The following is a 16403-nucleotide window of genomic DNA, read 5'->3' on the forward strand; positions in this document are numbered from 1 at the left end:
ATATTTAGAGTCCTAAAAGGCACCATTATATACATTTGCTGGTAATTTCAGAGTCAGACTGGATTAAATTACATCAATACAAAAGATACAGGGTTATAAGTCATTTCAATGCACGCCTCCTATCAATCAGGACTGCTGTCACAGTCGTTTTTTCCATTTTAAGTCTAGAAACCGGGGTAAGCATACAGATGTTACACGTAGCCAAATGTCATTTACTAGCAGTCACATTTGTATTATCACAGTTGTTAAAATCCTTTTCAGAATGAAATTGTGGTTTTGTGTTTAAATCTGGTTGCTACAAAAAATAACCTCTTACAATCATGAAAAAGTTATATACCTGTCTCTACATTTTCGGTTGCCCTGTGCTTTGAAAGACACAACAATGGCGTGTTCCTCTCCCACTCTCAGGGTCAGTTCATTGGGTGTGACAGAAAAACTGTCCTCGTTGTCACTGCACTGTAAACAGGAATGAAGGCAAACGGCAAAGGAAAAGTGATTCCAGTTGAATGAGCAACAAAAAGGAAGAAATGTACAGTGGAAGGGAAAAGAAAAAAAAAAACAGGAGCACAAAGAAATAAAGAAGGTGAGAAAGAAAGGGAAAAATTGAAGGTGGAAGTTGAGAAAGCAAAGAAAAAAAAAAAAAAAAAAAAGGCAAAATATCAATGGATCCCTGCTGTGTTTGCCACAATCTGAGCCCAAAATGTCACAGAGGCTTACCCAAACCCCAGATCCAATAAGAAAAGTAAAGGTCAGAATTACCTTGAGTTTCAGCTGCACATCAATGTTTCCTGCATTCTTTAATGGCAGCGTCTGTTGACTAGATTTACCCAGTGGAGCAGACAAGCTGACAGTCTAGACAAAGAAGCACAAGAAAGGAAAAACAGTTCGCTACCAACTCAAAAGGCCAGTGTACGTTGACAGAGTGATAACTTATACACGTTAACAAAAAGTTTTGATTTTTTATAATAAAATAAATGAATGTGTCCACTCTTAAATGAATGAGTCATTTTATGAAAACAGCCTTTTTTCCTATTTACAGATGTGCTGTTTACATGCTGTTCAGCATAAATAAAAAGCTTTCTGAATAAAGGAGCAGCTCTCGCCTCTCCGAGACTAGCCTCTTTTCATTCTTCCACAATGACAAAATTATTTTACAAATTTCTGAATCAGAATACTTTATTACTCCTTAGGGAAATTATGTGCTCATCTCCTCTTCATTAACCTTCATAAAAAAACAAAAAAACAAAAAAACCCAAAACAAAACCATAAAAAAAAGAAAAAAAAAAGAAAAGAAAAAAAAGCGTCTTTGGTTTAAAGTATGTATTCTTAAACCGGTTAAGTGCACAGCACATACACTCATCCACTAACAACAGATACCCCATTGCTGACACTACTTACTAAACGATACTTGAAAGTGTTTCCTTATTTCTGAAGATGCCACAAACATGATTAAAGGCATAAGACCGTACAAACACCGCCATCATGCAGTGGGGGAAAGCATTTTTCAATTCCCTGGTGAATTTATACGTTTTCTCAGTTAAATCTACTTGAGTTTGTTCTGCTTTACCCTCAAAAAGGGGGGAATATTATTTCTTAGTGCGTACTATAATTGATAGTTGCAAAAACCATATTAACAAGAGCTGTACATATTTCATTGTCATATTCAGGAAGAAATGCTAAATGATGTTAAGCCAGTTGCCATTAGTTTAAGAACAGCCACACAGCAGCTTAGTTACCTGCAGATCTTTAGGAGCATGGACCCTTGCAGTTCCAGACCTGGCCCTGAGGGGAATGCTCCTGATCACACAACTGGGACCAGGGGAGTCCACTTCAATGTCCACACGGGCACTGTACTCATCAGCTGGACCTAGTTCTCCTAAAAAGGATAACAACACACACTTACCTTTAGTAGGAAACAACTTCTGTTTTATTATTTCTACTTCTACTACTCACTCTAAGAATATCATGGGTTAAGTGATTTGTTAAATATATTCAAAAAAAAAAAAAGCTTTAAGTATAATTATTGTGTCCAGACTGGTTACCAGAAGAAGCTGTATACTTCTGAGGGGCCTTGAAATGAACCCAGACCATGAAGCTTTCTGGATTCTGGAAAACAAGTTTCATTTATTATGATACATCATTAGGTGGACTTTAGGTCAGACAGGATCTCTCAAACTGAAATAACCATGTTGAAATGCTCTGCTTGAATACCACAAGTGTTTAAGCAAGCCTTTGAGTAACTGTGACACAAACACGTGCAGCCGTGAAATATTTTAAATGGCAGACTCTGACAAGGATTCTAATCATTTTGGCAACTCAAACCTCTCCATAGTTGGCATGCATCACATGATTCATCACAGAAGGAGAGGAAACGGGGGTCATGTGTCCAGTCGGCTGTGTTCCCTCAGATGTCATGGTAACAGGGTGCTTGGAAAAGGTGAAGCATCTCCATGCTGTGGCATTCTGTTGGAATAAAGTTTAGAATGTAAACCACTCAGATACGTTTCATTATACCAACTGTGTTTCTGCTGAACAAAGCAATGCAAGAACTGGTTGTTATTAGTTATCTATGCTCCAGTGCAGACACTGTCTTTTTATAATATAGAAACATTCTCTGGCTTTTGCTTGATCATTAGCTTTGATGTGATATTAACTTTAGATTACGTTATTTTGTGTTTTAACCCATCATTTGAACCTCGACCCTCTGGTTTGATTCTTTACACAAATACATCATCTTGAAACTGGACAGCTACCAAGCATGGTCATTGCAAAACTACTATGGATCAGCACGTGTGTTTTTGAGTGATTTAAAAAGATACATAATCATTTTTATAGTGTCATTATAGTACAGTGACTTACTGCACTGATGACCAGTCGGACGGGTACTGTGGCATGTGTCCTGTTGAGCAATTTCAGAGGAAGAGATTTAGCACCGCCTCCAGGCAGGTCTCCAAAATCCAAACAGCCAGATTTGCCCACTTCAACCTGAGAACCAAAATGAATTTGAGTCTAGTTAAATCCTGTGAAATGCATTTCATAACGAGTCACCAAAGAAGAGAAAAAAAAGAAGAGTGTCTAAGAATATTAGCTCAGCTAATACTTTTAGCCTTTTTCTTCCCCTTGATTTTCATTTTCATGAATTTTCTTTTAACAAAACACTGGGGAACCTCACCTCCAGAGCAGGGTTCTCCGCTATGGCAACAAGCACCACCCTTTTAGCAAATATGTTAGCCCTGGCAGCCACCTCTGTCTCAGCAGATGCTGGCCAGGAGCTAACACTGAGGACACACTGGTAGACACCAGCATGGGGAGGTATGAACAACACCTTCTGCTCCTCAGTACTCTTTGGGCCAATGATTGTCTTGTTCTTCACCATCAGCCACTGGTAAGGCAAGCTGTCCACCTTTAGGGAAAGAATGAAGCACATGTAAAAAATAAAATAAAATACGGAGTCATGGCAACTCAAGAGATTAAAAAAGAAAAAGAAAAAAAAAAGAGATGGTGTACTTTAAACATACATCCTGTGACATATGATATTCACCTTTTCCCCATCAATGGCCAGACTATTAACGGTAATTGAAACTTGTTGCCATCTCTCAGACGGGTTGAAAAGGCTGAGGGAGGTCTGTGAGGCTATGCCTACACAGCAGGCATGAGAGAACCGCAACTCCTCTGGCACCACCACTTGGCCTGAAGATGACAGTGGAACAGTAATACATGACAGAGAAACACCAGTCCTCATTGCAGGAAAAGGCATATACTTATTACAAGTACAGACAATGAACTCTATGAAGTGCATTAATAGCCTCATCTAAAAAAATATACAAATTAATTAATTTTAAAAAATTGAGTTATGCAAGTTTTTATAAATTCTAGAGTGTGTACTGATATTTCTTCTACTATTATTGATCACTGATAATGAAGCTAAAAAAACAAAAAAAACAAACAACTGCTACCTCGCAGTTCTTCAAGACCGCTTGTCACCAGAGGATCTGCAGTATACTGACTGAAGGGTTTCCCCATCATTCCAATGTCCTGCTGGCTCTGATGTGGTCTGGGAAGGAGATGGGATCCAGCAGCACCAGAAATCCCCAGAGGACCAGATGTTGTGTGGATGTGTCTGACCGGTAGATCACTGTTTGGTATGCCTGTCAAAAAGGAGGAAGGACTATTTAAAGCTTATATTGTCTGGGTTTAACCGTCATGAAGTACCAACACCTCAGCATGTTTACTTAGGAAGTGAACGATGGCAGACCTGCTGAGGCAACGGTATAGAGACCGCTTTCTGTTGCTCCCACATAAGCAGCTGGATGTAGTGGAGCTTCAGGTCCCAGATACTGCTGACCCAGCTGAGAGTTGAAGAGAGCACGTCCAGTGAGGAGAGACTGCACATCTCCTTGGTGGGGAAGGTCAATCGTGCCAGGACACTGAGGCTTAAAGCTGGGGATGGGCACATAGTGAAGTCCGTCCGATGAAAAGGTTGGAGGCATACCGAGGCCTCTGGTGTACACTGACGATGAAACTGAGCTTGCAGTACCCCACTGCTGGGAGCTCTGAGGAGCTGTGGAGCTGCTAGTCTGTTGAATGTTCAGATTGCTACAATATCCTGAGTCCACTTTAGTGAGCTGCTTTACATTAGACTCAGAGAGGTGCTTGTGGTTCCTGCAGCTGGTGGAAATGTCACCGCTTCTGTTCCCAGGACAGTGGTAGTTACATTCACTCTGGCTGCGGGTGCAGCTCAAAGCAGAACCACTACGTGAGGGGTCTGGGCTTTTATGTGGCCGGGGTGGGAGTGGGTCTAGACTTCTGGAATGCTGTGTCTGCACCTGATCGAGGCTTTTGGAAAGGCCTGGAATCTCCATACAAGACTGTGCATCTGGATCCACAGGTGGGGTAGGACTGAATCTGATGATGGTGGTGCTCAGTGCCATGCTAGAATTATTCTGTTGAGCGCAAACAGCCCAGCACGGGGGGAAAAAATAAAAATAAAAATAAAAATACACAAAAATTAAGATAAATACAGTACTACACTCTTTTCACCAAAAGCACAACCGGGAACAAAAATCTAAATGAATCATTTCATGTATTTAAGCTGGATCAAATTTTCAATGCTGTTACAACCCAAGTCAGGCACAGTTGACTTTTTCATGGTGTACCTTTGGTTTCTCGGGTGTAGGTACAACAGTGCCATCATTCAGTGAGATGTAGGTGAGTCTGCTGAGACTAGGGCTGGAGCAGTTACCCTGAGGAGAAAGGTCGTAACCAGGATGTCTGTTTGCCAGACGTCCGGCAGATGAAGGTGGTGACAACATACTGGGAAGGCAAGACAACATGGATAAAGTAACAAATGAATAATGGCTAGTAATAAAGACATCTATTAAGTGTCAGTAGTGATGAGTTTTGACTAAATAATAAAAAGATGAATGACATACAAGAGAACAGGGTAGACATTTGAAGACTTGAGCTAAATTTAAAATGAGGTCATGCTAACAGCATTACCAAACAACAACAAACATTAAAAGCATTCATTTTATAGAAACAATGTGTGACACAATACCCATCTGCACTGGGAACAGAGGTCTGACTTGGAGAGGAGTGGGTAAGAGGAGAAGTGGATGGTCTGAAGTTACACTGAGTCTCCTCCATACACTGCTCAGAAAAACCTTTTCGGCCAGAAGCAGAAAAAAAAAAAATCTTGTAAATATTCCAACTGCAGCAATCCTTACCAATAATCAACATTATGGTGGAGACCAATGCTTTTATGGTACCAAGTACATTAGTCATGTTTGTTTTTGTGGATTACACGCACCAGATGTAGGGTCTACAGAAGACTGAACATTTCCAACATGCTTCTCCAGTGAGGCCGAAGCAGCAGCGATATTCCTGGGTGGTGGTCTCTCACAATTTCTGGATGTGTCCACATGCTTCTGCGTCACGGGAGAGGAACCTTTATGGCAAGGGAGGACTGACTGCCCTTTCATCCAGCCAGGGGAGGTTCTGGGCAAGCCAGGTGAAGCAGCAGAGCTTTTATTAGTTTTGTGTGGGGTTTTAGAAGGGCTACCGTTGGATGCTTGTATGTTCGCTTCTGCTGGCTTCATTCCACCTAATGAAGCACAGGTAGTGGCTGAGGAAGCAGCATGAGATAACACTGTGTCTGTAGGAGGTTTGTGTGTGGAAGAGCCCACAGATCTCCTGGCAGAGCTCAGTGACGGTTGAGGGATAGAGCTGGCAGGCGCTATCGTTGACTCTCTCCTGATGTCTTTCTCCATCCCCCATTTTTCAGGATGTCCTGCCTGAGGGTTCCTCTGAGAGCTGCTGAGATTGTTAGCCCAGCTGCTCAATTCAAGGGTGGTGTGAGCCCCCAAGGAATCACTGCTGCCAGAAACATCAACCCTTTTCAAGTATTTCTCCATATCAAAGCCACTCATCTCTCCTACACACGTGCTTCTCTGCAGTGTGTCTAGAATGCCACTCTGATCGGGCTCAGGGAGGATCTAGATGGAGACCAAAACAGTGTTTCAATGTTTCCATTTTCTTTTTTTAAGTTAAACACTGAAAAAACATGTTTAGAACCTTAACCATTCCTTAATCTGAACTACAAGTCATAGATATAACTAAGACCCTTAAACATATTGTTAAATAAACACTCAATGCTTACATGCAGAGCTGAGGTAGGTTCCTCAGTGCTGCTGCCAGCAGGTCCCGCTTTTGCAGACTCTGCACGATTCCTCGCCCTACTCTTCTTGGACAGCTCCATGATCATGGCAGCCAGCTGTGATGGGTCGTTACTGATGGATGCATCCGCAATGGCTGAAGCAATTGTACTGATACTAAGCATCAGTGGACTGCTGTTATTGTCAGGGAGCGCATAGCTCTGATTAGCCAAGTTTGAATCAGAACTGGGGCCATCACTGCTGTCTGGATGTGCAGCTCTAATGCCATTTTCCTAAAGAGGAAAGTGATTTTATGTCATAAAACTGTCCATGTAATCTTTAAAATATTCAAAATATCATTAAAAAAAAAAAAAAAGGGGGGGGGGGGAATCTACATACCTCCTTTTTACAAGAGTCTACATCAGTGGTCCCTTTTGGTGACATCCTTTCACCTGGAGCTTCAAGAGTTTTATCTAGTTCCTCTGCAAGAAGATGAGTGTAAGCAGAGAAGCACAAAAATGAACAAAACACACAAAAGATTCTGTTCTATTCTATAAGCTTTTAAAATAATGCTCCAGCAACAGCGATGCTACAAACACACCTGGGTTGAGAGTTTTGTCTGCTTCACTGAGATCCATGGTGTCACTGGAAGGAGAGCCATCTCTATTTGACAACTCTGAAGGGTGAATCAAGGCAAATGGCTCCCTTTTTTCTGGAGAGGTAATGATGTAGCCAAAGGATGGCTAGAGGAACAAAAAACAAAAAAAAACCAAAAAAAAAAAAAACAAAACAGCTTTTTAATAATTTCACACTTTTTGCAATTTCTTCTCTTCCTATCAGAATTTGTTCAAACAAACAAAAAACTCTTTGGCAGCTGCATCTGTCCTGCCATGCCCACCTTTATGCAGTCTTAGTAGTCACCCAACTTTGTTGAGTTGGAGAAAAGAACAATTTTAAATTTCAAAGTAGCTTTTACTGACCCTTTTAACTAAATCACTGGAGCTTCCCAAACAGCCGAGAGCTTCAGAACGCTGTCCAAAAAACTGCCCAAAAGAAAGTCGCAGATAGCTTTCATCTCCTTGCAAAAATTCTGATGAGACCTGGGAGGCCCTCATTAGGACGTGGCTGTTGAAGGGCAATTTCCAGGACGAGTCGCTGTGAAAGGTGCCGTTGCTGCTGGCTGGTTCGATCTGTTCCTCCTGAATGATACATTACACCACCAGAGACCATTCTTTACACCAAAACACAGGGTTCATACACATTTTTCAGGGTCAAATTCAAGCACTTTTTAACCCTTGGATGCACAACCTACCAATACCTACACTCTTCCACGAGTGGGGTCAAAAATGACCCCAAATAAAATCAGTGCATTTTGCTATAAACTCGGCTGTTATTCTTCAAAATCTTTAAAACGAAGAGTTGTAACATTCTCATATTTGAGGTATTCCTCATAAAACATGTTTGTGACATGAGGCCCTTTGCATTTTTGTAGCGGAAAGCTGCCATGTGGTTTGTTTTCAGTCGGTAGGCTCTGGTCCTCTTGTCATCAAAGTGCAAGACGGGCGAATATCTTCAAATCTTTGAATTGACATAGTGGCCTTGTAGTGGTTATGCAGAGGACTCCCAAAAAGCACACCGACTGGTACGTCCCCGTTCTTCTCACTTCCTGCAAGAATGGTCAATCAAATGAAGGCCAGGAGCTTATGTTTGATTACATTTTTCCCCACTCTTTTCCCCTTTCTGTGGCTACTCTTCGTGTCCATGTTTGTGCATGTCATCACTTCTTCTGTTATATTATCAGACATGAACATCTTCCATGCATCTATTGGGGAGACAGTACTAAACCCAGGTGCAAGCCCTGGCCGTCTAATTCAGAATATTGTGGCTAGAGCAGTAAGAGGGGCTCATTCAGTTAGATATCCATTTCCTCTTCAGAGGACTCTTAAGAGGACTCCTCTGTGTCCGACTGGCCTTGTTCAGTGGGGGGGGACAATAGTCTGGGTCCTCTATATCTGAGATGTCAGATTCTGAGTCAATGCCTCTGATGGGCTCTTCATGCCCTCCGTCCTGAATCATTTGTAGGGCAAGGTCCACAGGGATCCTAGCTGGCCTCATAGCAGCCATGGTACTTTAGATATTTAAAAAAAAAAAAAAAAAAAAAAAAACATCAGAAAGTACAATGTTTGAAATGCACAGAAAACTATAAACAGGGCTGCGCATAAATGGTCCGCAGGTGCGCATTCGCTGTCAAAATAAAAGACCAGATAAGAAGTTGGAACGCGCGTTTGCATACATAAAATGTTCTGGAGGAGGACAGACATTTGTTCAGAACTCGGAAAGATGTCGGAAAAGCAAGCTCCGTAAGCAATTACTTTGGTGTTCCTCCACCGCAAAAGAAGTGCATATTCTCGGAATTTCTGGAAATACTTTTATTTTGACAGCGAATGCGCACCTGCAGACCACTTATGTGCAGCCCTGACTACAAATCATGTATGTTACTGTGTAAAAATTAATTCCTGATTCATCAGAAGTATAAGTGGGACAGTCAGAGTTGTTAAGAATGAAAGTTTCATAGAAGACTCCATAGGAACTGCCTGGGGTCATTTTTGACCCACTTGTGGAAGAGTGGGGTAGTGATACAAAAACTGCATTTTTTTTTTTTTAAATTAATGAAAAAATAAATAAAAATGTAAATGGCCTCATTTTACAAACATATTTTATGAGGAATACCTGGAATATGAATATATTACAACTTTTCATTTTAAAGATTTTGAAGAAAAACAACCCGTGGAGTCATTTTTGACCCCACGTGTGCGTCTAAGGGTTAAGCACATTCAAGGTGAATTTTCAAGCTTTTCCAGCACATTACCAAAAAAGAAGAAAGCATGTTTCACTTTGCATCACCTCAGTAAGACCTTGTAAAAATTTTAACAAATCATCTTAGGTCGACTTAAAATGTCTTTTGTCCCCCTTTTGTTAAAAGAGAAAAATGCAGCACACAAAAATAGTGAAAAAGGAAACGGTTGCCTTACATGCATATAGTGCACAAACTCAAAAAACACATTCCTCTTAAAAATTAAGATGTGCAAATGTGAACAAATCAACTTGTTAGAGATCTTCATCTTCACTGTAAATAAACAACAACCCAGAAAACAAGAAAACTGCACCAAACACCACAAACACCAACAAATTAATGTCTTCTCATCAGATATTGAAGCTTCTTTCCTGTGTGACATAAAAAAAATAGGAGACAGATGTTTGTTTGTTTTTTTGTTCTTTTTAACTAGTTAAGCACCCACGCCCAGAAAAATGGTAAATGGCCTGTATTTGTATAGTGCTTTACTCAGTCCCTAAGAGCCCCAAAGTGCTTTACACGTTCAGTCATCCACCCATTCACGCACCCATTCACACACTGGTGATGGCAAGCTACATTGTAGCCACAGCCACCCTGGGGCGCACTGACAGAGGCGAGGCTGCCGGACACTGGCGCCACCGGGCCCTCTGACCACCACCAGTAGGCAACGGGTGAAATGTCTTGCCCAAGGACACAATGACAGAGACTGTCCAAGCCGGGACTCGAATCGGCAACCTTCCGATTACAAGGCTAACTCGTGAGCCACGATCGCCCAGTGGGGACATTTCATTTTCGAGCAGGAAGCTCCCCCTTTTTGTTATACCCTTTAGATCAGGGGTCGGCAACCTACGGCTCTGGAGCCATTCCAAAATGTCTTGTGACAATCTCATTGGCTTAGGGAGTGATGATGTCACAGGGAGATCTTAAGAATCTTAGGTCCTTTGATGAGTTTCCTTATGTAGGGGTGAGAAACAGCAAGTTTTAGTTCGTTTTAGCAGCATCTGTGTTTGCAGCCTACAAATGTTCACCACAGAAACAAAGTCATCGTATTGAAACTCCAACATGTTTCCAAGAAAAAAAGAACAACCAATTCAAAAAGATTACGCCGCCTCTCCTTCCTGGCGTGGCCGGCCAATTTCCCCAAATGGCGTGTCATCCTTCCAAAGGGCGTTAGAGGAGAGTAGGAATGAAAACTACCTTCTCCAGAAAAAAATGCAACAAATTGAAGTAGAGAAACTTCAACTGGAGAACAAGTGTAGACGAATGGAAGCCCAAAGTAAAGAGCTGGAAGACAGACAACAGCGCCAGCCGGACATAAAAATTATTAATGAGGGCTGGGGAATCAAGTTTGCTCAAACCCGAGAGCAGATTGTGCACCTCATTAAAGAAAACAGGCAAAAGAGTGCAGAACTAAAAGAAATGACCAACCAGCTCCAAGACAAGAAAACGATGACTGATAAGATACAATGGGATCTCCAATACATGGACCGAAGCAATCAGCTCCTCCAAAGACAGCTCCATGAAGCTGTGGAAGAAAAGAAAGAATTCCTCCAACAGAAGGAAGAGCATGACAAAAAGCAAAGAGACATGCAGCACAAACTGAAGAGCATGCAGGAAAAATACCGAATGCTGAAAGAAAGCCTGGATGAAACACTGCGCCAAAATAAAGACCTTCTACAACAGAAAGAGCAACAACAAGAAAGACTGAAAGAAGGAAAGCGTATCGTCCAAGACTTTGAGTCTAAAAATCTAAAACTGCAAGAGTTTTGTAATCAGCTGGAGGATAAAGCAACTAAAGTGGAAGAAGAAAAGGACAAACTGGAGAAACGCTGCTCACAGATGCAGCAAAGGATCGAGCAAAATGCGAGAAACAACTCAGAGCTCGTTAAGGTGATTTTGGTGGAATATAATAACTTGAAGCGTGAAAACACTCAAATGCAGGCACAAAAAGAACAACAAGACAAAATACATGAAGACCTGCAGCTCACCCTCCAAGAAATCCAGAAAAGAAACGAGCAGTTAGAAGACAAGCACAAAGAAGTGCAACAGAGAAATGCAGACATGCACAAGGACAAGCTGATACAGGAGGCAACATCCAAACAACTCCAAGACAAGCTTGAAGAACAACAAGCAACATTAGAAGAGGTGGAACAAAGATGTGAGAGACTTGAAAAGCAAAACACAGAAACAATTGATGAGTTGAGAAATCTCATCCTGGAGAAAAAAAGCGCTCGTGGAAAAGTGCCTGAAAAAAAAGAAAAAATGGTTCCACTTGTTCCGGAGGAGAGACGCTACTGCTTCCTCACCTGATGTAGCCTCGTCTTGCTCCACCTCTGTTAACCCCCCCCAACCAGTCCCAGCAGTTGACTGTCCACTCCTGGTTCCTGCCCGTTTAAAGGCAGTTTTTCCTCCCCACTGTCGCCAAGTGCTTGCTCAGAGGGGATTGTTGGGGTTTTCTCTCCTCTACCTTGTTTCTTCATTTACTTGCTTGTTTAACTTTTTTTTCAACTTATCTAAATAAACCATTTGAATTTATCCTTTGAGTATTTTTCATCTAATCTTTACAGAATTTTTCCAAAACATTTTCAAACATTCAGATCTGTCTTTTATTTTCTTCTTGAAACCTCATAACAGTGCAGCAGAAACTTCAAGTTACCTGCCAATACCTTCTTTTATTGTATGGCGGCAGCAAACCGCTCTAAATAATATGCCAGCAAAAACTCTGGTGAGGCAGTGATATGTACCTGCATGAACTGGTGCTCCTTTTCAAATTCTTCTTGATCCTTCACTATCTTGTCCATAGCGTCACCTGCAAGAAAAGGAAACATAATCCAAAAACTCAATCAATGTATATTACATACAAATGAAACAGTGTAGTATATAAATCTAATATTATAATAGAGTTGTGGACCATACTTGCAGGAACAAAATCCTCTGTCTCAAACTGGGCAGCACTCTCTGAGGCCTTTCCGGCAATCTCTTTTTCAAAGGACGAGTAATATGCCAGGTCTGTCACCCACTGCCCCTCTTCATTCTGATACACTACATTATGAGTGGCACTGGCACCTGAGGGGAGCAGCAGTGTTGTTAACATGTTACATCAGTCTCAGATTTTTTACATCATAATTGAGCCTCGGTATTTATTCAAGAATAACAACCACCTACCTCGTTGAAATTCCTGCTCTAGGTTGTCTGGGCAATGGTTCCAGCCATCATCTGAATCATCCTGCTCCCGGTGGAAGCTCTGGGAGAAATACTTAGCTTCCAGGGATGTGGAGAGGGGATTGTTGTCATCCTCGCTGGTACTGTCTGAAACTTCAGCAGCAGTAACATCACCACAGGGTCCTCCTCTTAAGCCCAAGGAGGGCCTGGCACCATCAAGCTCATCTATTCCATCATCATCGTCATTCTTGTCATCACAATCTGGAACCAGCACCTGAGGCATAGGTATTGAAAAAAATGTATTGTATGTAATTTTATTTCAAAATGTGTTAACGTTGCAGGGTTATAAATATATAAATGCTCAAAAATAGGACTAGCACAGTTGGCTTTAAACAGGCACTCAGGTCTACAAGAGATTTTCACCCCCTAACCTCCATTTACCTGGGAGAGGTGGAAGCTCCCTTGGGTTCCTTGAAGGTGAGACACAGTAAGGTTTGTTGAATCTTGAGGTCTTCTCAGTGCAGCTCCACTCCTCAGGTAGACAGAGTCCAACAGTCTGTCAACTGCAGGCCCAGAGTCTGTGCTCTCCATGGCATCCTGACATTCAGAATTACAAAAAACATGAGCAAATATAGCCTTTAAAGCTCATTACAACTACTGGTACCTCCAACGTTTTGATTGATTACTAAATCATTCCATTTAGTGTGAAGCACTATCTGTTATGTGTACGGAAAAAACAATATTTAAATGTCATAAGTGAAGTAAAAATACAAGATTCATAACAGCAATTTAATGTTCTTGAGAATCAGATGACACATAACTTTTTGAATACCCGAGCATCCTGAGCATGAGCTCAAACCAAACACTGAATGAAAGCTCTGTTGAATATTGTTATTTCAGTTGTTGGAGTTACCCATCTTTTGATTATTAAATCACCTAAAATTTACTGTTAGGTTTCCTTATGTTCTACTTTTGTTACTTTTTCCTAAAATAGAAGCCAAATACAAACTGGTCCCATGATATTGCAATATTAATACTGTTACTCCAATTACCAAACAAGTACATTTTAATAAATAACATCCTTGCTTTGTCAGTACTTGACATATAGTGTCAAGTACTCAAGGAGAAAGCACCAACAATTCAGTTCAACAATAAGATAAAATGTGCAAAACACTATTACAGTGGCAACAGCATAGTATGCACAATATATAATAAGTATAGCCATGCATGACTGAAATGACCACGAGCTGGTCAACTGCAGTTACATATAGCACTTGTACTTACCAGTGCCTCCTGTCTGTCCAGGGCCTTGCTCCAGCTGACATGAGAAAGCCTCTGAGATGCCCCAGAGATCCCCAGAGAGGAGCTGGTCTCTCCTGTTCCAACAGGACCCACACGGTCACCCATCTGAAAATTAAAAAGTAACATTTTTACTTAAAATTAAAGCAAAAAGACAAAAAACAAACACACACAGTCAAGGCCGAGTTATATTTTCCATCTATCAGGGGTCCAAACGGTGAAACACTTAATTGTAAACTTCATGAACAAATGAATGTGTTTTTTTTTTTTGGTCATAGCTTTTGCAAAGGCTTTTATGGTCAATCAAAAAGGTAAGACTTACATTTGGCATTGATAAATAGATTTCACAACTTCTACAACAAAAAGAAAAATATTGGTGTTTACCACTACTACCCCAATGCTTCCTAATAGATGCACCTATGGTATCAATTTGAAAATCCTAGGTGCCTTTCAGAAAACTTGACCTCTAACCTTGAGGTCAAGGTCAGTGGGATTCAGTGAGATTTCTAGTAGACACACCTATGGTATCAATTTGAAAGTCCAACATAGCCTCGTTATCGAGTCATCTTATTCACAAGAGTTTCAGAAAACTTGACCTCTGATCTTGAGGTCACCCTGATGGGGTGACACTAATACCCCATCAACCTTTTATAGCTAAGGAGTAATAACTATCACAAGCTTAATTCAATTAACCTGTTGTTTTCAGAAAGCCAGGTTCATAAAGATCTGTATAAGGGAATCATTCTTAACACTATATGAATTTGAAATCAAGCAATCAAGATATGTTTTAAGTGTTAACTTTCACTTTTACTTCAAGGACAACTAAAAAAAAGAAAACACAAACATTTAGGAATGACAGAAATTTTTAAGGGCTTAAACATTTCATGTCTTAAAACCACAGTCATGTTAACCATGACATAGAAATAATTATTTGCCACCAACTACCGAGTACAGAGCCCATTCGTACCTTTGTATGTCTGGGAAGGCTGATTCTTCCATGTACTGGAAGACCGTTCAGATTATCGTCCTCATCTTCACCAACAGCACTGCTACCCACAATCCCCAACCCACGCAGGGCATCGTAGGTGGTCTGGACATTAGTTGCTGCTGGAAGAGGCATGGTCGACACTCCTCCATCGTTTCCACTTTCTTCGCTGCCACTGCTCCCATCCCCACCTCCTCCATCTCCTGATGTTACACAGCACCAAACAAAAAACTGTGGGTTATACAAGACGCTCGGGAAATTTGTTTCTCATTTTCACATAATCTACTGCTGGTTTAACGATATGACGGGATTGTGGTATGACAGTTTTGTCACTACTACTACTACAGACACACACAGCAAACATTAAAGATGGGTGTTATACCTGTGACAGGAGGGTTGATGACTTGACCTTCAGCGGATCGCCTGTGTCCAATCCCAGATGAGGATGCACCACCCCGACCACTGGAAGCCTCATCCTCAGAACTGCCTCCTTCTAGACCTGGCCTGAAAGTGGGACGGTTGCTTTGTCCAACCTGTCGATTCACACAGAGAAAAACACATGCAATAAGTAAAACAATATTGAGAATGCAGTTCACTTTGATTGAAAATAAAACAGTGGATCTACTGGTGACCAAAACATGTAAATGTAAAAATATCCGATAATATTTCTTTTTGTATTTCTGACCAGCTGTCTGGATGTGCTTGGCAGCAGCCGAGTCCTGGCAGCATCACTGCTCCTTCTTGCAGATTCCAGCTCATCCTCTGTGTCCTCATCACTGGCTGGACAGGAGTCCATACCTGTGGCAGCCAGGCGCACATCGGGCATCTGGAAATCCTCCTGATTTATTTATTTATTTTTTTTAATTGAGAGAAAGTAAAACATACAGCTTTTAATATCTGGCCCAAATATGATTAAGAAAAGTACAAGCAAACCAAAAGTCAAGCAAACGAGGTTCTTGCTAAACCCTTATTTTTGGGGTCAGCTGTCTAAACTGACCTGTAGTTTCAAACACAAGTTACCATTCTCTGCCTGAGCTGAAATCAGTACACAGTCACAAAGCAATGTATCAACATGCTCACCTGATCAGACTGATCAAGGAATTGATCTCTGTACTGTTCAGGCTCTGTAGAACTTGGGTTGGACAGGACATCAGCAGCACCTGGCACTCCCTATGAAAGATATACTGTGTTAGCGAGAACTCTGAAACAAAGATTTTAGCTTGCATTCTTTTAAAAGTGGTGCTAGTAAAATGTATAAGTCAGTAAAGTCAGCAAAGTCAGCAAAGTAGAGCGGAAAGAGCCTTACAGTTGCAGGAATCTCCTGGCCCTCCACTCTGCCTCTCTGCATAGCAGGAGGGACCAGCTTATTGAAGTACAGCTCCAGCTCATCATCAGGCAGGTTGTTTACATCAATGTCATCATCTGGTGACCAAACACCAAGTATGTGTGT

The 16403-nt window shown here is 41.3% G+C and overlaps 1 protein-coding gene across 2 annotated transcripts in view; it reads right to left on the bottom strand.

The window, feature by feature from the left end:
- Nucleotides 1–16403, bottom strand: part of cep192 (centrosomal protein 192) — a 35084-nt gene that overhangs the window by 15620 nt on the left and 3061 nt on the right. For both annotated transcript variants that reach the window (XM_085422100.1, XM_085422099.1), the window contains exons 7-33: nucleotides 16260–16375; nucleotides 16034–16123; nucleotides 15639–15791; nucleotides 15336–15486; nucleotides 14936–15156; nucleotides 13954–14076; nucleotides 13111–13266; nucleotides 12673–12943; nucleotides 12424–12573; nucleotides 12252–12316; nucleotides 7634–7852; nucleotides 7255–7396; nucleotides 7053–7135; nucleotides 6659–6946; nucleotides 5810–6494; nucleotides 5558–5663; nucleotides 5157–5313; nucleotides 4256–4943; nucleotides 3957–4148; nucleotides 3542–3690; nucleotides 3173–3403; nucleotides 2860–2985; nucleotides 2323–2463; nucleotides 2043–2106; nucleotides 1737–1876; nucleotides 760–852; nucleotides 338–456 (exon numbers count right to left, since the gene is read on the bottom strand). In XM_085422100.1, coding sequence (XP_085278226.1) covers nucleotides 338–456; nucleotides 760–852; nucleotides 1737–1876; nucleotides 2043–2106; nucleotides 2323–2463; nucleotides 2860–2985; nucleotides 3173–3403; nucleotides 3542–3690; nucleotides 3957–4148; nucleotides 4256–4943; nucleotides 5157–5313; nucleotides 5558–5663; nucleotides 5810–6494; nucleotides 6659–6946; nucleotides 7053–7135; nucleotides 7255–7396; nucleotides 7634–7852; nucleotides 12252–12316; nucleotides 12424–12573; nucleotides 12673–12943; nucleotides 13111–13266; nucleotides 13954–14076; nucleotides 14936–15156; nucleotides 15336–15486; nucleotides 15639–15791; nucleotides 16034–16123; nucleotides 16260–16375 — 5119 coding nt within the window. The remainder of the gene's footprint in view (nucleotides 1–337; nucleotides 457–759; nucleotides 853–1736; nucleotides 1877–2042; nucleotides 2107–2322; nucleotides 2464–2859; nucleotides 2986–3172; nucleotides 3404–3541; nucleotides 3691–3956; nucleotides 4149–4255; nucleotides 4944–5156; nucleotides 5314–5557; nucleotides 5664–5809; nucleotides 6495–6658; nucleotides 6947–7052; nucleotides 7136–7254; nucleotides 7397–7633; nucleotides 7853–12251; nucleotides 12317–12423; nucleotides 12574–12672; nucleotides 12944–13110; nucleotides 13267–13953; nucleotides 14077–14935; nucleotides 15157–15335; nucleotides 15487–15638; nucleotides 15792–16033; nucleotides 16124–16259; nucleotides 16376–16403) is intronic.

The sequence above is a fragment of the Rhamphochromis longiceps genome, linkage group LG11 (genome assembly GCF_057381845.1).
Source record: "Rhamphochromis longiceps isolate RC_006_pf linkage group LG11, R_longiceps_female_GT1.1, whole genome shotgun sequence".
In the NCBI taxonomy this organism is placed as follows: Eukaryota; Metazoa; Chordata; class Actinopteri; order Cichliformes; family Cichlidae; genus Rhamphochromis; species Rhamphochromis longiceps.